Source organism: Boleophthalmus pectinirostris, unplaced genomic scaffold (genome assembly GCF_026225935.1).
Source record: "Boleophthalmus pectinirostris isolate CB_2022bp ecotype Guang Dong unplaced genomic scaffold, ASM2622593v1 HiC_scaffold_9, whole genome shotgun sequence".
NCBI classification, from domain to species: domain Eukaryota; kingdom Metazoa; phylum Chordata; class Actinopteri; order Gobiiformes; family Gobiidae; genus Boleophthalmus; species Boleophthalmus pectinirostris.
This window is the reverse complement of record NW_026571541.1, coordinates 34,268,030-34,292,492: the sequence shown is the minus strand read 5'-3', so window position 1 is coordinate 34,292,492 and position 24,463 is coordinate 34,268,030. Positions and strand designations below refer to the sequence as shown.

At 43.6% G+C, this 24,463-nt stretch overlaps 1 protein-coding gene across 1 annotated transcript in view; it reads right to left on the bottom strand.

Moving 5' to 3' along the window:
• LOC110174574 (seizure protein 6 homolog) overlaps window positions 1-24,463 on the bottom strand; it is a 258,856-nt gene that overhangs the window by 8,666 nt on the left and 225,727 nt on the right. Inside the window, exons 11-12 of the mRNA XM_055166715.1 lie at window positions 9,471-9,665; window positions 6,976-7,167 (exon numbers count right to left, since the gene is read on the bottom strand). Coding sequence (XP_055022690.1) covers window positions 6,976-7,167; window positions 9,471-9,665 — 387 coding nt within the window. The remainder of the gene's footprint in view (window positions 1-6,975; window positions 7,168-9,470; window positions 9,666-24,463) is intronic.

Below are 24,463 nucleotides of genomic sequence, written 5' to 3'. Positions count from 1 at the left end.
GAGTTCAAGTGTCTCGGGGTCTTGTTACCGAGTGAGGGGAGGACGGAGCGTGAGATTGACAGGCGGATCGGTGCAGCGTCGGCAGTGATGTGGTCGCCGTTGCGGTGAAGAGGGAGCTGAGCCGAAAGTCAAAGCTCTCAATTTACCGTCAATCTCCGTTCCTCCCCTCACCTATGGTCATGAGCTCTGGGTAAAGACTGAAAGGATGAGATCACAGATAAAAATGGCTGAAATGAGTTTCCTCCTCAGGGTGTCTGGGCGCTCCCTTAGGCTACGTTCAGACTGCAGGGCTTAACGCTCAATTCCGATTTTTTTGTGAAATCCGATGTTTTTGCGAGGTCGTTCACATTTCCAATTAAATGTGACTTGTATGTGACTCCAGTGTGAACATTAAACGGCCCAAAAGTGTCCCGCATGTGACACTGGAGACACGACGACGTCAACCTCAGCGAGCGTCTCTGTGTTTACGGAAGTTGTCCAAACATGGACGCAGCATCGAGCACCTGGAGATTTTAAAGTTCCTCTCGTACCGGAGCCAGAACATGAACAACTTACTTGTTTTAAGGAGGAGATTGAGAAGGAGAAGGACGAGGTTTTTGGTCGTGGTGTTTTGTGGGGCAGCGGCAGCGACGTCCGTTGAAAGGAATGTGTGGATGTGCAGACGGAGCCAAGAGTGGTGAGTGGTGATGTGCTTCATTCATTAACAATTTTCTCCGACTTTGAGTGCAGAATAGTGACGTTTGTGTCTTGTTGATAACGTGTAGGTGGATGAATGCACTTTGGCCGTTCAGACTGAAGTCACATGTCAAAAGATCAGATATGTATCAGTTTCAGGAGCACATATCCAAGTGTCCTGGGTCACATTTGAAAAAATCGGATCTGTGTCGTTCAGACTGTCATTAAAAGATCAGATACAGGAACATAGGGGCCAAAAAATCGGATTTGGGTCACTTCAGGCTGCAGTCTGAACGCAGCCTTAGAGACAGGGTGAGGAGCTCAGTCACACAGGAGGAGCTCGGAGAAGAGCCGCTGCTCCTCCACGTCGAGAGGAGCAGCTGAGGCTCGGGCATCTGTTCCGGATGCATCATGGACGCCTCCCTTGGGAGGTGTTCCGGGCATGTCCCACCTGGAGGAGGCCCCGGGGAAGAGCCAGGACACACTGGAGGGACTGTGTCTCTGGGCTGGCCTGGGAACACCTCGGGGTCCTTCCAGAGGAGCTGGAGCAAGTGTGTGTGGAGAGAGAAGTCTGGGAATCCCTTCTTAGAACGTTTCCCCTGCGACCCGGCCCCGGATGAAGTGAAAGAAAATGGATGGATATTCAATATATTCAATATTTGGCCCTACAACCGATATTTTCCGATACCAATATTTAGCTGACACGTCTGAAAAGCCAAACCAGGAGCCTGAAGTACATGGACATGGTTACTTTTTTTGGTGGCTCTGTTTAATGGTCCCATATTACACAAAATGGACTTTTGTGAGCATTAATTTGTAATTAAGTTTATTTCTGAATAATCATTAGGAATTTAATGTTTACATTTTTTTTTTTTTAAAGCGGAATAATATTTTTTTACAAATTAAATTATTTTTAATCTGAATTAAAGCTCTCATTTAAACGTGGTAATTCACACATTTGAGTAACACTTTATTATTAGTCTGTCTACATCTTCAAAGCTCAAAATGCTCTGTTCCACCTCGTGATGTCATGAAGCGGTAATTTTCCTTTAGTTCAGCAGAGATTCACATTTCCAGGGCTGAGATGATCCAAATGATTCTAGTGAAGGTGTTTGGAGTTTTAAAACACAGTGGAGCTCTTCCTGTGTCACCACATGACATCACAAGGTGGAACATCACAAGGTTTTCAATTTGAGAAAAGAGTTCAGTCTAAATATGCACGTGTGAATGAAACAAAACACAAAAACTCCAGGTCTGTTTGGGACGAGGAAACAACATTACAACATGGATCAGAAAATAGAGTCACATGGGCCCTTTAATTCTACTTTAAAAAGTCATTTTAAAAAGTTTCAGTGCTTTGTCCTTTACCCACACCCATAATAACAAAGGACATAAAAGTATTATTATTACAAAACAACAAAAAAATAGCCAACAAGTCCCTATTGCGGTGCGACCTTTGACCTGCGGCGCCTCTCCGTGTATTTACTCGGCTCTCCGTGTTAAAGGGCGCTGATCCGGGGGGAGTAATGGGCTGTTATTGTTCAAAATGTGACTCTGAAACGCTGCTGCTGCTGTAATTAGCCTGGTTTCGTTAATGCTTTTAATGTCCTCGGGGTCGAAAATATTGTGACCTCCATTTTGAAATCGGTAGAAGCTTCATTGTTCAAAACACGAGCTGGTTTTGTATTCCGCCTCCTACAACAACAACAAGAATAATTACAATCATGTGGATTTTGGGTCCAATGCAGAAACTTTCCATATTTCTGACGTCCTACTTTGTCTACAATATTTTATAGTGTGGGATTAAACTTCTTCTTTTCTTCTAATCTTTGACAATAAAAACACCCCTAATGAAATACGATATGCTTCACAGATACACTATACTGTAAAAGTATTCACTCATCTGCCTTGACTCACATATGAACTTAAGTGGCAGAACAGGCTGAGACTTTAGTGTTTTTATGATATAAAATCATCAGCAGAGGTGATCGTCTCGGTGGCTGCGGCGTGTAAACATGTAAACTCCACTGACACTGGTTTAGTCCTGCTTTAGACCTGGTTAATCCATGTATCATTCGTTCATTCGTTTTTCAATATAAAACCAAAAATAAGAAAACGAAAAAACAACAGTTTTCTTCGTTATTTGTCTCCAAAACCAAAATGAAAAAACGGATAATGATTCTTTTTTTCAGTTTTCGATTTTGTGTTTAAATGAAAAATGGAAAAAACGGATAACGGCCGTTTCCCGTTTACGTGACTTCAGTGACTGCGATGCCGGACTTTTACACCGGGTACAGACTGAACCAGGACTGATCCAGGTCCGAGACCAGAGCGGGATCAGAGCGGAACTGAGTCCGAGACCAGCGGTCCGAGTGGTTCTGTGTCATCGTCTCCGCGCTGGTTCCGTGCGGGGAAAGTGAGAATGTTCTGTGGACTACAGGTCCGGACGGGCTGCTCTGGTCCTCCGTGCTCAAGAACCGCGGCTGGTTCCGAGGTGGTGCAAAGCATCAAACTGACGCTTTCACACCAACGAAAACGAACCGAACTAAGAGCTTTTGGTTCAAATGGACCAGGTCCGGGACCAGACCGGGACCAGAGCGCTACTGAGACTGGGACCAGACCGGGACCAGAGCGGGCCTGAGACAGAGACAAGACCGAGACAAGACCAGGACCAGATCGGAGGCTCAGAGCCCACGACAGGGCCGGAGCTCGAAGCTGAGGCTCGGAGTCAAAGCTTGGAGTTCGCCCCAGTCCCGGTCTGGTCCCGGTCTCAGTCCCGCTCTGGTCCCGGTCTCAGTCCCGCTCTGGTCCCGGTCTGGTCTCGGACCTGGATCAGTCCTGGTTCAGTCTGTACCCGGTGCAAAAGTTCTGCATCACAGTCACTGAAGTCACGTAAACGGGAAACGGCCGTTATCCGTTTTTTCCATTCTTCATTTAAACACAAAATCGAAAACTGAAAAAACGAATCATTATCCGTTTTTTCATTTTGGTTTTGGAGACAAATAACGAAGAAAACTGTTGTTTTTTCGTTTTCTTATTTTTGGTTGTAAATGTATTCCCCTACAGATTACAGACCCCAAAATGTAGTTTGTAACATAATCCATTAAATTACTTAAAGTGAGTAATGTAATCTGAATACTTTGGATTACTTGATTTGCTGTAGAGAAGCAAAGACGAGGACATTGTAACAAATGATGTTTTACCTGATAAAAGAAAATAAAAAGCCCAGACTTTACTTAAACATATTAAAAATATTATTGATAGAAGAAGAGGAGACACGTCCAGACCAGACCAGGATTTAGTCCTGTTTACCTGGTTTTAATCCTGGTTTTCCTGGACCTGGTTTAGACCTGGTTTAGACTTGGTTTAGACCTGGTTTAGACCTGGTTTAGACCTGGTTTTGTCCTGGTTTTAGACCTGGTTTAGTGTCTGGCAATGAGTGGAATTACAGAAAAATATAGCCCAAAATGTAAAAACAGGAAAATCCCTCTGTGTAATCCATTTATTTCAACAAAGTAACTGTAATCCAATTACCACTCACTGAAACAGTAACTGTAACTGAATACAGTTACTCATAATTTGTACTCTGATTACATAACTCTGGTACATGTAATCTGTTACTCCCCAACACTGCACGTATCGCCATGGAGAATGTTCCAAAGTATGGTTTTATCTTGTTTATTTCCATTGAATCATGCAGCTGACTCGGTTTTCAAGTCCAGAAAGTTCCATACCATCACTTTAAATGCTTTAACTAGTGTGACGGTACCAGAAAAGTTCCGCAGTGCGCATTTAACACACAGTACACCTCCTTTTCCAACATCCTTTATAGTGTTATTTTATAAAGTGTAGTTTTCAATGGTTTTATCGATTCAATTAGTGTAAAAACGTAATAATATTTCCCCGCACCTGACCTCCCTCCGCTCCTCGCCCTCCTGCCTCCATCTTTATTGTACTCGCCGCTATAACTTCACGTCCAACTTATTCAGACGCCATTTCCTTCGGCTCATTTGCATTTTTCATATAGAGCCTCACCTACTTCGGAGAGACACTGAAGGATCATGATTCATTAAACAGGACAAAGGAAGTGCCCACAGGAAACGGGAGATAAAGGCTTTTAATATCGGCCAAAACGCTCTGTCACCGAACGGATCCGTCCGAACGTGAAAGAACAGGAAAAACCTCTGACACGTCTTTTAATTAATCACAATTAGCAAATCACAAAGGCTGAACTTGTTGTGGAGAAGCTGTTTTTAATTCCGAGTGAATTGCTCTGAATTAAATAGTTCTGTTTACATGGAAATAATAATTCAGAATGAGGTTTACACGGAAAACTCGTTAAATCGTCTTTATTTAAGTGTTCTGATTGGACAGAGACACAAACGTATTTACATCGACCGGAAGAAAACACACACTTCAGCTGAATCCGTGTATCATTCGTTCATTCGTTTTTCAATATAAAACCAAAAATAACAAAACGAAAAAACAACTGTTTTCTTCGTTAAACCAAAATGAAAAAACAGATAATGATTCGTTTTTTCAGTTTTCAATTTTGTGTTTAAATGAAGAATGGAAAAAACGGAAAATGACAGTTTCCCGTTTACGTGACTTACGTGACTGCGATGCCGGACTTTTACACTGCATATGGACTGAACCAGGACTGATCCAGGTCCAGGACCAGAGCGGGACCAGAGCGGGACCAGAGCGGGACCAGAGCGGGACCAGAGCGGGACCAGAGCGGGACCAGAGCGGGACCAGAGCGGGACCAGGGCGGACTCCGAGCTTTGACTCTGAGCCTCCGCGGGGTCCGAGCCTCAGCTTCGAGCTCCGGCCCTGCTGTGGGCTCTGAGCCTCTGGTCTGGTTCCAGTCTGGTCCCGGCCTGGTCCCGGTCTCAGTTTCGGTCTCAGCCCCGGTCTGGTCCCGGCCTCAGTCCCGCTCTGGTCCCAGTCTCAATCACGCTTTGGTCCCAGTCTGGTCTCGGACTGGTCTCTGAATCAGTCCTGGCCTTGCTGTATACTTCTGCTTGACTGGGTCCATTTATGATTTACTCTTTTTTAGGCTACGTTCAGACTGCAGGACTTTAACGCTCAATTCGGATTTTTTTGTGAAATCCGATGTTTTTGCGAGGTCGTTCACATTTCCAATTAAATGCGACTTGTATGTGACTCCAGTGTGAACATTAAATGGCCCAAAAGTGTCCCACATGAGCAGTGGAGGACATGATGACATCGCTCTGTGTTTACAGAAGTTGTCCAAACATGGACGCAGCATCGAGCACCTGGAGATTTTAAAGTTCCTCTCGTACCGGAGCCAGAACATGAACAACTTACTTGTTTTAAGGAGGAGATTGAGAAGGAGAAGGACGAGGTTTTTGGTCGTGGTGTTTTGTGGCGGCAGCGACGTCCTGTTGAAAGGAACGTGTGGATGTGGAGACGGAGCCAAGAGTGGTGAGTGGTGATGTGCTTCACTTCAGTGACATGGAGTTCATTAACAATTTTCACCTACTTCAGTGCAGAATAGTGACGTTTGTGTCTTGTTGATAACGTGTAGGTGGATGAATGCACTTTGGCCGTTCAGACTGAAGTCACATGTCAAAAGATCAGATATGTATCAGTTTTAGGTAGGGGTGTGCAAAAATATCAAAATATCGATATATCGTATCATTTAATGTGATGATACAGTATCGATATCGTGGGCTGCTGCATCGATATATCGCCAAGAGTATTTTTTTTTGGTATGTTTTACTCAATTATTTTGTTACAGAGCTACAGTTTTGTTGAAGAAAACGTATTTATGCGACACATTTGACATTTTCACTGTTTTGACGATTCAAATGTTTGTGTTTCATATTAACTTTGCACAAGAAGAAGTGGTTTAACGAAGACACACACAGTAGCACAGCCATGATTTACATATCGTATCGAACCGGAAAGTGCACCGTATCGAGGTATGTATCGTATCGGCAACTTCTTAATGATACCCAGCCCTAGTTTCAGGAGCACATATCGAAGTGGCCTGGGTCGCATTTGAAAAAATCGGATCTGTGTCGTTCATATCAGATCCAGGTCACATAGGGGCCAAAAAAATCAGATTTGTGTCACTTCAGGCTGCAGTCTGAACGCAGCCTTATTGTCTTAAATTGTCTGTGCAGGACTTTAGAAACTGTCATGTTATTTAAATAAAGTGGACTGGATTGAAACGGAGAAAGGTACAGAGGGATAATGTGGACACAGTCTGGTTTTTCTTCAGTCTCGCTTGCAGACAGAGCTAATAAAATGTAAAATATTCCACAAACGTACGTGTGCAGGTGGGCGGCCTCTGGCTCCACCTCGGACCGCCGCTCCCCCGGCTGTAGCAGGTCAGGAGGCTGTTGCCATGGAGACTGTAGCCTTTGTCACAGACGTACTGAACGCTGGATCCCACGGTGAAGTGAGAGGAGGACAGGACTCTGCGGCTGTGGTCCACCTTACCCGGGTCTGGACAGGAGACGACTGTACGGAGACACGAGAGGGACAAAAGGAGAAAGAGTTTAGAGACGACTGTACGGAGACACGAGAGGGACAAAAAGAGAAAGAGTTTAAAGACGACTGTACGGAGACACGAGAGGGACAAAAAGAGAAAGAGTTTAAAGACGACTGTACGGAGACACGAGAGGGACAAAAAGAGAGAGTTTAGAAACGACTGTACGGAGACACGAGAGGGACAAAAGGAGAAAGAGTTTAAAGACGACTGTACGGAGACACGAGAGGGACAAAAAGAGAAAGAGTTTAAAGACGACTGTACGGAGACACGAGAGGGACAAAAAGAGAAAGAGTTTAAGAGACGACTGTACGGAGACACGAGAGGGACAAAAAGAGAAAGAGTTTAGAGACGACTGTACGGAGACACGAGAGGGACAAAAAGAGAAAGAGTTTAAAGACGACTGTACGGAGACACGAGAGGGACAAAAAGAGAAAGAGTTTTAGAAGACGACTGTACGGAGACACGAGAGGGACAAAAAGAGAAAGAGTTTAGAAGACGACTGTACGGAGACACGAGAGGGACAAAAAGAGAAAGAGTTTAGAGACGACTGTACGGAGACACGAGAGGGACAAAAAGAGAAAGAGTTTAGAGACGACTGTACGGAGACACGAGAGGGACAAAAAGAGAAAGAGTTTAGAGACGACTGTACGGAGACACGAGAGGGACAAAAAGAGAGAGTTTAGAGACAAAACTGTACGGAGACACGAGAGGGACAAAAAGAGAAAGAGTTTAGAAATGACTGTACGGAGACATGAGAGGGACAAAAAGAGAAAGAGTTTTGAGACGACTGTACGGAGACACGAGAGGGACAAAAAGAGAAAGAATTTAAAGACGACGATACGGAGACACGAGAGGGACCAAAAGAGAAAGAGTTTAAAGACGACTGTACGGAGACACGAGAGGGACAAAAAGAGAAAGAGTTTAGAGACGACTGTACGGAGACACGAGAGGGACAAAAAGAGAGAGTTTAGAAACGACTGTACGGAGACATGAGAGGGACAAAAAGAGAAAGAGTTTAGAAACGACTGTACGGAAACACGAGAGGGACAGAAAAAAGAGAGTTTAGAGACTACTGTACAGAGAGACGACAGTGACAAAAAGAAAGAGTTTAGAGATTACTGTACGGAGACACAGGAGGGACCAAAAAAACAAGAGTTTAGAGAATACAGTAAGGAGAGAAGAGCGGGACAAAAACAGAGAGTTTAGAGACTACTGTACAGAGACACAAGAGCGACAAAAGTGTTTTTTGAGATAATACCATAGACTGTATGTAAATATAGCCCACTAGCCACTGTGTTAAGTAGCAAGTCTGCTCCATTGACTCTGGCTCCAATTCACATTTTACTGAAAATCCATTGCAACCCTCTCGGTAACTGCTTCCAAATATTTCAAAATTCCAAATATAGAACTCAACTCCATATTTGCCACTATAACTGCAAGCCATGATGAGCTTCATTCGGCTGGAACTTAACACTATGGGTGGCACCACAGTCACTTAGACCACATTTTTATGCAGTCTATGGTTTAGACACTACTTTATAGTGAGAAAAGAGGGACAAAAAGGAGATACAAAATGTTCAGAGACCAGGTACCCCGTCATTATAAGTGAATGGGCCACACTGCCAAGCTCAGAGTTGTGTGATGTTAGTTTAGCCTTTACGCATAAGTTTTTAGGACAATTTAACGACTCTGAACTGAGAAAAGGATAAATTATTTTTGCGAACTTGCCACAAGATCATGAGCTGTAAGCAGGGTTCCCACTTTTTTTCACTGACAAAATTTCAGAACTTTTCCATGACTTTTCCATGACCTAAAGTGAATCTTCCATGACTTTACAGCAACTGCATGTGTAGAATTGATCAGACTTTCAGGGCTAAATATGAAGTGTCAACCCTTTACTTATGGTTTGGGATTATAGTTTTTTAACATTCAAAATCCTGTCAGTGCATTTATTGTCGTCTCTTTTAAACAAAAGGCGCAGACGTTCAGAACTTTTCCAAAACTTTCATAGAATTTATAAAATCCCATTGCTTTTTCAGGCCTGGAAAATGACATTTACAATTTCCATGACTTTTCCAGGATTTCCATGACTGTGGAAACCCTGTGTAGGTGTTTGCCCTATCAGCTGAACACAAGAGAGAGAAACTGAGTGACACACAGAGACCATGAGTTCAGGTTACAGGTTGAATGTGGATTCTTGCCCATTACATTATTATCATTTTATTATATAACGGATTTATTATCATGAGTGATATTCCGCTGTCCCGCTCACCTCTCTGGCAGCTGGGCAGGTCTCCGCTCCACGTCAGGTCCCACTGGCACATGAGCAGCTCGGCGCCCTCTAGCTGAAAGCCGGGGTAGCACTGGTACGTGACCACGGTCCCCTGCACCAGGTCGGGGTGAGACGAGCTCTTCCAGCCGTTTGAGATCTCAGGCAGCTCGGGGCAGGTGTCGTTACGCGCCACCTCTGAAAAACACACAGAACACGGAGGGTAAAAACACAGAAAAACAAACCCCGCTCTCGTACACCACCGGGATGGATGTGCCACTGCTCTGCTTGGAATGATCCACAGTGTGACATTAAACAGCTCTACTTTCACTTTTTGTACTGCTCAAAAATATCTAAAAAAACAGGCATTCTGACTGTGAGGGGAGTCGCCTCTCCACAGATCTAACCTGTAACTTGACCTGGTTAGGTCTCCTTGAAGATCGAAAGGTTTAATGCCATACTGTGAAACATTCCAGACAAAGCAATAACATCTCCATGAAGAAAAACATCTGACGGACCCTAAACCAGAAAAGTTAATGATTAAGGCCAGTAACATATGTACCGTATTTTATAGGTGCACTTAAAATCCTTTAATTTGATCAAAAATCGACAGTGCGTCTTATTATCCGGTGCACCTTATGTATTAATTCTGGTTGTGTTTATTGACCTCGAACCGATTTTATGTAGTACACGGCGCTCAAAAATCTGTCAAAATGTTTTAGTACGACTTTGGTAAACCACGAAGCCGCACCACTTGATGGATTATCGGAGCATTACGGTGGCCGTAGTTAAGAGCCTTGCAGAGTCCGACAGAAGCTGAACCGCATCAAGAGTGAGCTGTTTTTTTTCAGCGCTTATAGTTTATGCAAATGAGCCATGTGGCTTTAAGTTTTGTTTCTGTAAAACGTAAACAAATGTGCACAAAGCTGCATTAAACACATTATTATTCAATATATATTTGAGTCGTCCTTGTAGGAAAAAAAATAAAATAAATAACTTAAATGATCCACCCACATTCACCAAGACAGAGAGACAACGCCGAGCGAATTACGCCACGATCTGCCAATGGATTGTGGACACCTGTATGTTCAAACTGTTCACATTTACACATGTATTTAACACGTTTAACACCTTATGTGATGCGTCAAATAACAATTTGACACATTAAGTTCTTATTTGACGTCAAATTATTCTTATTTAACGTGTCAAATTACATATGATAATGATCTCCCACTGCTGAGTTTGTGTTTCATATTGTCCTCCTTTGACAATCGTATACAGACAATAAAATAATCTGTTACTTAATGAGCGACAGACTGAAAAGATAAATACGCTGAGGTGCACGACAAGCGTTTTAAATTTGATAGATGACAATTTACACAGTGTAAGGTTTATTTTTTAAGAGTAAAGAATGCGTATAGGGACATCGGTGTTGGACTGTTCTGGACTCTTGGTCAGTGATTGGCTGAAAGCACTTTGAATTCATTGATTGGGAAAAACGGTGGGAGGAGATCATTATCATAATGTACAATAATTTGACGCGTTAAATAAGAATAATTTGATGTGTCAAATAACAATTCGACGTGTCAAATAAGAACTTAACTGTCAGATAAGCTTGTAATATACGTCAAATTAGGTGTTAGGCGTAAATGTGAAGAGTTTGACTTGCCATACGCCTGGACTAAGGATCAGTCTCATGTGTCGTCCGTTTGTTTCGCTTAAAGGTGGTATGGAGGATTTTTTTTTGTTTCAAGTTGTCAATGATAGATTATAGAGATGCAGTAGCCTTGTAATTATGATGACCAAAAAAAAGAGAATAAAAATTCATCAACTCTGGACGTGGTGGGGCTAAACATTTGCCAATAGATAATGACACTGCCTCGTTATCTGTGAGCTGACAGGCTGTCAATCAATCTCCCTACGTTTCTAGTGTAACTGACTTGCCTGCGCCGCCGGTACGTGGTTTACGTACGACTGTCACACAGTCCACAGACGCAAGACGCACAGACGCTGTTTACTCCACCAACGCAACAGTTCTTTTTTTGACCTATATCTTCCTCGCAGTTCGCACAAAGTTTGTTGCAATGGCGACAAGAATCCAGGAGCAGTTCGCCGCAAAAGAAAGTCCGTTTTTGAGGTCGCTGAAAGAAGAAGACAAGGGGAAAAGCAGCGAAGCCAAACTAAGGTGATTCTTGTAGATTCATTCCAGCGATGGCGCGACTGAAGCAGACGCAGGGTCTAAAGACTGACGCACTGGTCCACAAATTACTCCTGGACAGGAAACTTCTGCTTATTATGAAAACGTACTTTATTTCCAAGAGCTACACAAACGTTTTTCAGGACACGAAAGCGATATCCTATGTCTGAAAACATAATTTTCAAGGCAAAGAAAGAGTCTGCTTGCTGCTGCGTGTTGTAGCTAGTTCATTCGCACGGAATCTCCGCGCACTCTTCTCTGCTCCCCTTTCCTGCTCCTCTCCCCGCTGCCCGATCCGCTCTTCTCCCTGCTCCTCACTTCTCGTCCACGAACGAAATGTCCGCGCCCCCCCTCCCCCCGCTCCTCACTTCTCCGTCTTGCCTAACCAACACTGTAGTTAGTTGTTTACAAGTCATGTGCACCGGCTGTAAACAAACCTGTTTGTGGCGTAAGGAGGAGGAGGGAGGAGGCGTTTCTACGTAGGAGCTGTGGGGGAGGGGGGTGGTTTCACGCATGCGCAACATTTGAAAAAGGACAAACAGTCGCTGGATTTCTCGTTCCTTGGAAAATCCTCTATACAACCTTTAATGCGCCTTATAATCCAGTGCAATTTATGTATGAAAATAGATGAGAGAATTCAACATTAGTGATATTGCGCCTACGGACACGGTCAAGGAAGTGAGCGCAGACTGGATCTTCTGAGCTCTGGTTCAAATCGACCTTTTTCACAGCGGCCGCAAGTGCCTCGCTTTAGGTTCGCAGAACTTCCGGTTAATGCTGTTCTGTGGCAAAATGACTGTGGAAATGTCTCGCCCACTCTCCACCAGCTTCATAAATCTGCTCCATCACCAAATCTTAAACCAACAAGGCAGCGGTGTGGTAATCCATAATAATCCGGTGCACTTTATAGCCCAAAATATACGGTATCTCTAATTTTGACTGTCTTAAAACACAAAAACTGCAAAACTTGTTGATTTTAAGCAGTTTGCATTGGTCCGAAGTTATTCCACACATGCAAATTCTTCAGTAAATCTTTATAATTCGATGGTAATAGAATATATCTGTACTGGGGCGAGACATATTCTGCTCAAATATCTTGGAAAAATCCCATTAAATCCTCATAATCTGTATATTAGAGCAGCCGAGTCGTCCGCTCCGTCTGTGACTTCAGCCTCTGTTAGTTGAGCTCTGTGTGTGACTGGAGCATATTTAAAGTCTCGGCTCCTCAAACACTGAAGACTTAATTGAAAACGGGTCGAGATCAAACAAACTCCTCCACACCTGCACCACACAGAGAGATCCCAGTGTTTACTCCTCTGCAATGAGATTCAGGAGGAAATAGCTCTCTCCATCTCTTTCTTTCTCTGTAGTCTCTCCATCTCTTTCTTTCTCTGTAGTCTCTCCATCTCTCTTTCTTTCTCTGTAGTCTCTCCATCTCTTTCTTTCTCTGTAGTCTCTCCATCTCTCTTTCTTTCTCTGTAGTCTCTCCATCTCTTTCTTTCTCTGTAGTCTCTCCATCTCTCTTTCTTTCTCTGTAGTCTCTCCATCTCTTTCTTTCTCTTTCTTTCTTTGTTTCTCTGTAGTCTCTCTCCATCTCTTTTTTTTCTCTGTAGTCTCTCCTTCTCTCTTTCTTTCTCTGTAGTCTCTCCATCTCTTTCTTTCTTTCTTTCTTTCTTTCCTGTAGTCTCTCTCCATCTCTCTTTCTCTGTAGTCTCTCCATCTCTCTCTCTTTCTCTGTAGTCTCTCTCCATCTCTTTCTTTCTCTCTAGTCTCTCTCTGTCTTTCTTTTTTTCTCTGTAGTCTCTCCATCTCTCTCTCTTTCTCTGTAGTCTCTCTCTGTCTCTCTTTCTTTCTCTGTAGTCTCTCTCCATCTCTTTCTTTCTCTCTAGTCTCTCTCTGTCTTTCTTTTTTCTCTGTAGTCTCTCTCTTTCTTTCTCTGTAGTCTCTCTCTGTCTCTCTTTCTTTCTCTGTAGTCTCTCTCCATCTCTCTTTCTTTCTCTGTAGTCTCTCCATCTCTCTTCCTTTCTCTGTAGTCTCTCCTTCTCTCTCTCTTTCTCTGTAGTCTCTCTCCATCTCTCTTTCTTTCTCTGTAGTCTCTCCATCTCTCTTTCTTTCTCTGTAGTCTCTCCTTCTCTCTTTCTTTCTCTGTAGTCTCTCTCCATCTCTCTCTCTTTCTCTGTAGTCTCTTTCTGTCTCTCTTTCTTTCTCTGTAGTCTCTCCTTCTCTCTTTCTTTCTCTGTAGTCTCTCTCCATCTCTCTCTCTTTCTCTGTAGTCTCTCTCATCTCTCTTTTTTTCTCTGTAGTCTCTCTCTGTCTCTCTTTCTTTCTCTGTAGTCTCTTTCTGTCTCTCTTTCTTTCTCTGTAGTCTCTCCATCTCTCTCTTTCTTTCTCTGTAGTCTCTCCATCTCTCTCTTTCTTTCTCTGTAGTCTCTCCATCTCTTTCTTTCTCTGTAGTCTCTCCATCTCTCTTTCTTTCTCTGTAGTCTCTCCATCTCTTTCTTTCTCTGTAGTCTCTCTCCATCTCTCTTTCTTTCTCTGTAGTCTCTCCATCTCTCTCTCTTTCTCTGTAGTCTCTCCATCTCTCTCTTTCTTTCTCTGTAGTCTCTCCATCTCTCTCTTTCTCTGTAGTCTCTCCATCTCTTTCTTTCTCTGTAGTCTCTCTCCATCTCTCTTTTTTTTCTCTGTAGTCTCTCCATCTCTCTCTCTTTCTCTGTAGTCTCTCTCCATCTCTCTTTTTTTCTCTGTAGTCTCTCCATCTCTCTCTCTTTCTCTGTAGTCTCTCTCCATCTCTCTTCTTTCTCTGTAGTCTCTCCATCTCTTTCTTTCTCTGTAGTCTCTCCTTCTCTCTTTCTTTCTCTCTAGTCTCTTTCTCTTCTCTTTCTTTCTGTAGTCTCTCTCTTTTTCTCTGTAGTCTCTCTCCTTCTCTCTTTCTTTCTCTCTAGTCTCTTTCTGTCTCTCTTTCTTTCTCTGTAGTCTCTCCATCTCTTTCTTTCTCTGTAGTCTCTCTCCATCTCTCTTCTTTCTTTCTCTGTAGTCTCTCTCTCTCATCTCTCTTTCTTTCTCTGTAGTCTCTCTCCATCTCTTTCTTTCTCTGTAGTCTCTCCATCTCTTTCTCTCTGTAGTCTCTCTCCTCTTTCTTTCTCTGTAGTCTCTCCATCTCTCTCTCTTTCTCTGTAGTCTCTCTCCATTCTCTTTTTCTCTGTAGTCTCTCCATCTCTTTCTTTCTCTGTAGTCTCTCTCCATCTCTCTTTCTTTCTCTGTAGTCTCTCTCCTTCTTTCTCTTTTTTTCTCTGTAGTCTCTCTCCATCTCTCTTTCTTTCTCTGTAGTCTCTCCATCTCTTTCTTTTTTTCTCTGTAGTCTCTCTCCATCTCTCTTTCTTTCTCTGTAGTCTCTCCATCTCTCTCTCTTTCTCTGTAGTCTCTCTCCATCTCTCTTTTTTTCTCTGTAGTCTCTCATCTCTCTCTCTTTCTCTGTAGTCTCTCTCTGTCTCTCTTTCTTTCTCTGTAGTCTCTCCATCTCTTTCTTTCTCTGTAGTCTCTCTCCTTCTCTCTTTCTTTCTCTCTAGTCTTTCTTTCTGCTCTTTCTTTCTCTGTAGTCTCTCCATCTCTTTCTTTCTCTGTAGTCTCTCTCCATCTCTCTTCTTTCTCTGTAGTCTCTCTCCATTCTCTCTTTCTTTCTCTGTAGTCTTCCATCTCTTTCTTTCTCTGTAGTCTCTCTCCATCTCTCTCTCTTTCTCTGTAGTCTCTCCATCTCTCTCTCTTTTCTCTGTAGTCTCTCCATCTCTCTCTCTTTCCTCTGTATCTCCTCTCTCTCTTTCTCTGTAGTCTCTCCCATCTCTTTCTTTCTTTCTTTCTCTGTAGTCTCTCTCTGTCTCTCTTTTTTTCTCTGTAGTCTCTCCATCTCTCTTTTTTCTCTCTCTCTCCTCTCTCTTTTTCTCTGTAGTCTCTCCATCTCTCTTTTTTCTCTGTAGTCTCTCCATCTCTCTTTCTTTCTCTGTAGTCTCTCCATCTCTCTCTTCTCTGTAGTCTCTCTCTCTTCTCTCTTCTTTCTGTAGTCTCTCTCCATCTCTCTCTCTTTCTCTGTAGTCTCTCTCATCTCTCTCTCTTTCTCTGAGTCTCTTCATCTCTCTTTTTTTCTCTGTAGTCTCTCCATCTCTCTTTCTTTCTCTGTAGTCTCTCCATCTCTCTCTCTCTTTCTCTGTAGTCTCTCCATCTCTCTTCTTTCTCTGTAGTCTCTCCATCTCTCTCTCTTTCCTCTCTAGTCTTCCATCTCTCTCTCTCTTTCTCTTGTAGTCTCTCATCTTCTTTTCTTTCTCTGAGTCTCTCCCACTCCTTCTTTCTCTGTAGTCTCTCTCCATCTCTTCTCTCCCTGTAGTCTCTCCATCTCTCTTTCTTTCTCTTAGTCTCTCTCCATCTCTCTTTCTCTCTGTAGCTCTCTCCACTCTCTCTTTCTCTGTAGTCTCTCTCTTTCTTTTCTCTCTCTCTCTTCTCTCTTTCTCTCTACTCTCTTTCTTTCTCTGTAGTCTCTCCTTCTCTCTTTCTCTGTAGTTCTCCATCTCTCTCTTTCTAGTTTTCTCTTTCTTTCTCTGTTTCTCCATCTCTCTCTTTTTTTTCTGTGGTCTCTCCATCTCTCTCTTTCTCTGTAGTCCTCCATCTCTCTTTCTTTCTCTGTAGTCTCTCCATCTCTCTCTTTTTTCTCTTCTCTCCAACTCTCTCTCTTTCTCTGTAGTCTCTCCATCTCTCTTTTTTTTCTCTTAGTCTCTCCAACTCTCTTTCTTTCTCTGTAGTCTCTCTCCTTCTCTTTCTTTCTCTGTAGTCTCTCCATCTCTCTCTTTTTTCTGTATTCTCCATCCTCTTTTCTCTGTAGTCTTCTCCTTCTCTCTCTTTTTTCTCTTTAGTCTTCCATCTCTCTCTCTTTCTCTGTATCTCTCTCTCTCCATCTCTCTCTTCTTTCTCTGTAGTCTCTCCATCTCTCTTTCTTTCTCTGTAGTCTCTCCATCTCTCTTCTTTCTTCTGTAGTCCATCTCTCTCTCTCCATTTTCTGTAGTCTCTCCATCTCTCTCTCTCTTTCTTGTAGTCTCTCTCCTTCTCTCTCTCTTTCTCTCTATCTCTCCATCTCTCTCTCTTTTCTCTGTAGTCTCTCTCCTTCTCTCTTCTTTTTCTCTCCATCTCTCTTTTTTTTCTGTATCTCTCTCCTTCTCTCTCTTCTTTCTCTGTGTCTCTCTTCCTCTCTCTTCTTTCTGTAGTCTCTCATCTCTCTTTCTTCCTCTGTAGTCTCTGCAATCTCTCCTTTCTTTCTTTTAGTCTCTCTTCCTTCTCTCTTTCTTTCTCTGTAGTCTCCATCTCTCTCTTTCTCTGTAGTCTCTCCATCTCTCTTTCTTTCCCTAGGTCTCTTTCTCTCTCTCTCTCTTCTTTCTCTGTCGTTCTCTGTCTCTCTCTCTCTCTTTTCTCTGTAGTCTCTCATCTCTCTTTTTTTCTCTGTAGTCTTTCTCTGTCTCTCTGCTTTTCTCTGTAGTCTCTCCATCTCTCTTTCTTTCCTAGTCTCCATCTCTCTTTTTTCTCTGTAGTCTCTCATCTCTCTTTCTTCTCTGTAGTCTCTCTCCATCTCTCTTTCTTTCTCTGTAGTCTTCCTTCTCTCTTTCTTTCTTGTATCTCTCATCTCTCTCTCTTCTCTAGTCTTCCATCCTTTTCTTTCTTGTAGTCTCTCCATCTCTCTTTCTTCTCGTAGTCTCCTCCATCTCTCTTTCTTTCTCTGTAGTCTCTTCCTTCTCTCTTTCTTTCTCGTAGTCTCTCCATCTCTCTCTCTTTCTTGTAGTCTGTCCATCTCTTTCTTTCTCTGTAGTCTCTCTCCTTCTCTCTTTCTTTCTCTGTAGTCTCTCCATCTCTCTTTTTCTCTGTAGTCCTCCATCTCTCTTTCTTTCCTCTAGTCTCTTTCTGTCTCTCTCTCTTCTCTGTATCCTCCATCCTTTTCTTTCTCTGTAGTCTCTCCTTCTCTCTTTCTCTTGTTCTCTCTATCTCTCTCTCTCTCTTTCTCTGTAGTTCCCATCTCTCTTTTTTTCTCTGTAGTCTTCTCTTCTCTCTTTCTTTCTCTGTAGTCTCTCCATCTCTCTTCTTCTCTGTAGTCTCTCCATCTCTTCTTTCGTTCTCTAGTCTCTCCATCTCTCTTTCTTTCCGTAGTCTCTCTCCATCTCTCTTTCTCTGTAGTCTCTCTCTCTCTCTTTCTTTCTCTCTCTCTCTTTCTCTGTAAGTCTCTCTCCATCTCTCTCTTTTTCTCTTAGTCTCTCTCTTCTCTCTTTCTTTCTCTCTAGTCTCTTTCTGTCTCTCTCTCTTCTCTCTAGTCTCTCTCTCTCTCTTTCTTTTCTGTAGTCTCTCTCCTTCTCTCTTCTTTCTCTCTAGTCTCTTTCTGTCTCTCCCTTTCTCTCTATCTCTCTTCATTCTCTTTCTTTTCTGTAGTCTCTCTCTTCTCTCTTTATATTAGTCTCTCTCCATCTCTCTTTCTTCTCTTAGTCTTCCATCTCTCTTCTTTCCTGTAGTCTCTCCATCTCTCTTTCTTTCTTCTGTCTCTCTCCTTCTCTCTTTCTCTGTAGTCTCTCCATCTCTCTTTCTTTCTCTCTAGTCTCTCTTCATCTCTCTTTTTTCTCTGTAGTCTCTCTCCTCTTCTCTCTCTCCTTTCTCTGCTAGTCTCTCTCATTCTCTTTCTTTCTCTGTAGTCTCTTCCTTCTCTCTTCTTTCTCTGTAGTCTCTCTCTCTTTCTTCTCTGTAGTCCTCTCTTCTTTCTCTTAGTCTCTCTTCATCTCTCTCTCTTTCTCTCTTTCATCTCTCTTTCTTTCTTGTAGTCTCTCTCCTTCTCTCTTTCTCTCTGTAGTCTCTCCCATCTCTCTTTCTCTGTAGTCGTCTCTCTGTCTCTCCTCTCTGTAGTCTCTCACATCTCTCTTTCTTTCTCTTAGTCTCTCTCCTGCTAGTCTCTCTCTCTCTCTTTCTTTCTCTGTAGTCTCTCGTCTCTTTCTTTCTCTGTAGTCCTCTCTCCTTTCTCTCATCTCATCTCTTTCTCTCTTTCTTCTCTGTAGTCTCTCCTCCTCTCTCTCTCTTTCTCTGTAGTCTCTCTCTTCTCTCTTTCTTTCTCTGTGTCTCTCCTGTATCTTCTCTCTTTCTCTTAGTCTCTCCATCTCTCTCTTTTTTTTCTCTGTAGTCTCTCTCCATCTCTCTCTCTTTCTCTGTAGTCTCTCCATCTCTCTCTCTTTTTCTCTGTAGTCTTCTCCTTCTCTCTCTTTTTCTCTGTAGTCTCTCCATCTCTCTCTTTTCTCTGTAGTCTCTCCTTCTCTCTCTCTTTCTCTGTAGTCTCTCTCTCTCTCTTCTCTCTTCTCTCTAGTCTCTCTCTTCTCTTTCTTTCTCTGTAGTCTCTCCATCTCTCTCTCTTTCTCTCTAGTCTCTCTCCCTTCTCTCTTTCTTTTCTTGTAGTCTCTCCATCTCTCTCTCTTCTCTCTCTCTCTCTCTCTCTTTCTTTCTCTGTAGTCTCTCCATCTCTCTCTCTTTCTCTGTAGTCTCTCTCTTCTCTCTCTTCTTTCTCTGTAGTCTCTCCTTCCTCTTTTCTTTCTCTTAGTCTTCTCCTTCTCTCTTTTTTCTCTGTAGTTCTCTCCATCTCTCTCTCCTTTCTCTGTAGTCTCTCTCCTTCTCTCTTTCTTTCTCTGTAGTCTCTCCATCTCTCTCTCTCTCTCTCTCTTTTCTCTGTAGTCTCTCCTCTTCTCTCTCTTTTTTCTCTTGTAGTCTCTCCCATCTCTCTCTTTTCTCTGTAGTCTCTCCATCTCTCTCTTTCTCTGTAGTCTCTCCATCTCTCTTTCTTTCTCTCTGTAGTCTCTCCTCTCTCTCTCTTTCTCTGTATTCTCTCTCTCTCTTCTCTTTCTTTCTCTCTCTCTGTACTCTCTCTTTCTTCTCTGTAGTTCTCTCCATTCTCTTCTCTTTCTCTGTAGTCTCTCCATCTCTCTTCTTTCTCTGTAGTCTCTCCATCTCTCTCTCTTTCTCTGTCTCCTTCTCTCTCTTTTTCTCTGTAGTCCTCCATCTCTCCTCTCTCTTCTTTCTCTCCCTCTCTATAACTCCCTCCCTCCCTCTCTCTCTTTATGTCTTTTCTCTCTCCTCCTCTTCCTCTCTCTTTTCTCTCCTCCTCCCCCTCTCCTCTCTCTTTTCTCTCCTCCTCTCGTCCTCTTCCTCTCTCTTTTCTCTCCTCCTCTCGTCCTTTCTTCTCTCTTTTTCTCTCCCCCTCTTCCTCTCTCTTCCTCTCTCTCCTTCCTCCTCTCCTCTCTCTCTCTTCTCTCCTCCTCTCTCTTCCTCTCCTCTTCTTCTCTCTCTCTCCTCTCCTCTCTTTTCTCTCCTCCTCCTCGTCCTCTTCCTCTCTCTTTTCTCTCTCCTCTCTCTCCTCTCTCTTCCTCTCTCTCCTCTCTCTTTTCTCTCCTCCTCTCTCCCTTCTTCTCTTTTTTCTCTCCCCCTCTTCCTCTCTCTTTTCTCTCCTCCTCTCGTCCTCTTCCTCTCTCTTTTCTCTCCTCCTCTCATCCTCTTCCTCTCTCTTTTTCTCTCCTCCTCTCCTCCTCTTTTCTCTCCTCTCTCATCCTCTTCCTCTCTCTTTTCTCTCCCCCTCTTCCTCTCTCTTTTCTCTCCTCCTCTCTCCTCTTCCTCTCTCTTTTCTCTCCTCCTCTCGTCCTCTTCCTCTCTCTTTTCTCTCCTCCTCTCGTCCTCTTCCTCTCTCTTTCTCTCCCCCTCTTCCTCTCTCTTTTCTCTCCTCCTCACGTCCTCTTCCTCTCTCTTTTCTCCTCCTCTCCTCCTCTTTTCTCTCCTCCTCTCATCCTCTTTCCTCTCTTTTCTCCCCCCTCTTCCTCTCTCTTTTCTCCTCCTCTCTCCTCTTCCTCTTTCCTCTCTCTCTTCCTCTCTTCTCTCTCCTCTCCCCCTCTTCCTCTCTCTTTTCTCTCCTCCTCTCGTCCTCTTCCTCTCTCCTCCTCTCATCCTCTTTCTCTCTCTCACTCCCTCCCCCCTCTCTCTCTCTGTCTTTCTCCCCCTCTCTCCTCTCTCTCTTTTTCTTTCTACTTTCCACATTCTTTCCTCGCTCTATTTCCCACTCTCTCCTCTCTCTCTCTCGTTTCCTCTATTCTCCTTTCCTCTCTCTCTCCCTCTCTCTTCTCTCTCCCTCTCTCTCCCTTTTTCTCTCTCCCTCCTTCCCTCCCTCTTCTTCCCTCGTTCTTTTTGCTCGTTAAACACATTGGTTTTATCTGATGTGTGTGTTTGCTCTGGGCCTGATGAAGGACCAGGCCGAACCCTCCGACAAAACCATTTACGTTTTCCATTTTCACTCCAATAAAACAAACTGCACCTTCTTCAAATTCATCTTGGCCAAAGGGTTTTTTCTTTTTTTCTTTTTTTTTTTTTCCTCTCTACACATTTCCTCTGTAACTGCCCGTATATTTCCACTACAAATGTGTTTATTTATGGGACACGTCTGACTTTCTGAGTCAAATTTAAAAGGTGCAGTGTGTAACTTTTGATTCTGTTTGTCGCCTCAGACTGAATGAAGAATAAAGAAAAAAGAATAAAGAATAAAGAATAAAGAATAAAGACGTCACCGGATTTAGAGCCGTGATTGGACAGTCAGAGCGAACCAGCCAAAGAAGGAACCAGGTCTAAACCAGGTCTAAACCGGGTCTAAACCAGGTCTAAACCAGGTCTAAACCAGGTCTAAACCGGGTCTAAACTGGGACTAAACTGGACTAAACCGGGTAAACCTAAACCAGGACTAAACCAGGGACTAAACCAGGACTAAACCAGGTCTAAACCAGGTCTAAACCAGGACTAAACCAGGAACTAACTACCAGGACTACACCAGGACTAACCAGGTCCAAAACTAAACTGGGACTAAACCAGGACTAAACCAGGACTAAACCAGGACTAAACCAGGGACTAAACCAGGACTAAACCAGGTCTAAACAGGACCTAAACCGGGACTAAACCAGGACTAAAACATAAACCAGGTAAACTACACCAGGACTGAACCAGGACTAAACCAGGTCTAAACCAGGTCTAAACCAGGACTAAACCAGGACTAACTAAGGACCCAGGACTAACACCAGGACTAAAACCCAGGTCTAAACCAGGTCTAAAACCAGGACTAAACCAGGTCTAAACCAGGTCTAAACCAGGTCTAAACCAGGTCTAAACCAGGTCTAAACCAGGACTAACACCAGGTAAACCAGGACTCTAAACCAGGTCTAAACCAGACTAAACCAGGTCTAAACCAGGTCTAAACCAGGTCTAAACCCAGGACGAAACCAGGTCTAAACCAGGACTACACCAGGTCTAATCTTAAAGGCCGTTCACATCAAAGCATCAAAAAACGCCTTGACGTCTCTATTTGGAGCCTTTGCATTTGAGTTTAGACGCCCCCGACGTTTTTGACGCGGTCAACGAACGGGAAAAAAATACTTGACGCGCGTCCGTTGCCCTGGAAACAAGAGCCCGGTCCCGGTCTTTTCCCGAAACAATGTCAGACCAGACTGAGAGAGACTTTAGTGTTTTTATGACATAAAACATCAGCGGAGGAGATCGACTCGACGACTGGAGCGTAAGTTTATATTTATACTCCACTAATGACACTGGATCAGTCCTGGTCTAATATCCCGGTCTAGCCTTGTTTAGTCTCAGTCTAGTCTCGTCTAGTCTCGGTCTAGTCCTTGTTTAGTCTAGTCTGTCTAGTGGTCCTGTTTAGTCCTGGTCTGGTCCGTTTAGTCCTGGTTTTAGTTCCTTGTCCTTTAGTCCTGGTCGGTCCTAGTCCTGGTCTGGTCTGGTCCTGGTTTAGTCCTGCTCTAGTCCTGTTTTAGTCCTGTAGTCTGGTCTTCTGTTTAGTCCTGGTCTGGTCTGTTTAGTCCTGTAGTCCTGGTCTAGTCCTGGTCTGTCTGTCCTGGTCCGGTCCTGGTTTAATCCTGGTCCGGTCCTGGTGTATTCCTCGTGATCGGTCTCGGTGATTGTGGTGTATATATTTATTCTCCGTTCATGTTTGTGGTTCTCGTTCTGGTTCTCGGGTTTTTCTTCCTGATAATAACGTCGCTGCGTCTCTGGATACTCGTCCCTGATTGGTTGACGCGGCGCGTCTGACACGAAAAGTTCAGCATTTTCAACTTCTTGACGCTGACGCCTTGGACGCGCGTCTAGAGCGCTGACGCCAAAACGCTCAAGACGCACCGCGACGACGCCAGATTCGCGCCGCGCTGACGCCGCAAAAACGCAGGACGCTCTAGTCGCGCGTCCACATCGACTTTACATAGAAACTGGACGCGTTGACGCTTTGGTGTGAACGACCCTTTAGAGCTGATAGAGAGCGAGACAGAGTGAGTGTCTCGACAGCTGCACTGAGCCCCATGCAGCGCAGTGGAGCACGGTCCAGGCGCGGTCCTTTCGTCTTCAGTCACCCGACAGTCTACACAGACGCACCTTCAGGCCCGTCTGGACTAAACAGTCCTGGTTTAACACCCCCTCTCCTCACTTCTTTGTGCACAGAATCTCCATGGCTCTTTATTCTGTGTTTCTGTAGAATAAGACACTTTTATAACCATAAAATAGTTCTTGAGGAGTGGATTGTTTCAGACGGAGCACGACTGAAGGCCTCGGTGTGAAATGCTCGCTCTGACACTGGTAGACGGGCTACAGAAGCAGGTGAGTGTATAAAACAGTCTCCTCCAGTCTCTCTCTCGAAAACCTTCAAATCAAGAGAGAAATCTCAGGGTAATAATGGACTCAGACTTTGATCTTTAACTGAACTTTAACAGCCACATCAAATCAATAACATCTGCAGCCTTTTACCATCTAAAAAACACAGCAAAAATCAAATGTCCACTGTCTAAGTGTCTCAGCTGCTCAAGTCTCTGCACTGCCCCCTGTGGCTCAGAGAATCGTCTTTAAAACGGCTCTATTTTTGTACAAGTCTATCCATGGCAGAGCACAAAAGAACAAGAGCTTTGTGTTGCATTTTTGTATGAAAAGTGCTCTATAAATAAAGTTTGATTGATTGATTGAGCATCTGTGACCTGTTAGTGTCATATAAACCATCTCACACTCTGAGGACTTCAGGGACCCGCCTCCTGCTGGTGCCAAGAGTCACGACTAAACAAGGGGAGTCAGAGTTTCAGGTTCATGCAGCTAAAACCTGGAACAGTCTGAACATGTGAGACAGGACTTCTAGTTTGACGCTGTTTAAATCCAGACTCAAAACGATTCTGTTTACCTGCGTATGACTCAGAAGATTTTATTCCACACTATTCATTTAAATGGACCATCTCATGTAAAATAACTAATTTCACATTGTATCTTCTGCACATAAACAAGCACAGTTTGGGTTTTGGAACATCCACTACACAATAGTTATGAAATCTGGGACAAGGAACTATGAAAGACCGACTATTGCTCCTCCCCCGCCCGTCCTGAGAAAGCACAGGCTCCGCCCTCCAAACGTGACGTAGGCTCTGAGTGAGTCGCCCTTTCGCCATCTCATGAGGGAGGGGAGACAGACTGACCCTGATCGCGACAGGAATAAACTTTTATTCATCATGGAGATACAGCGCGTTCAGCCGCATGTGTTGGACCCGGAATCGGACGAGGACTTTGAGGAGCACGAAGCTGAACATTACTGATTGGTAAAGTATTAAAAAACACTAGTAGATCAACTTATTATATCGTGTACACTAGGGATGGGCATGATTAGTCGATTAATCGATAATTGATCGTTAAGAATTTCATCGATTACGTTCATTTTAATCAACAAACCGAA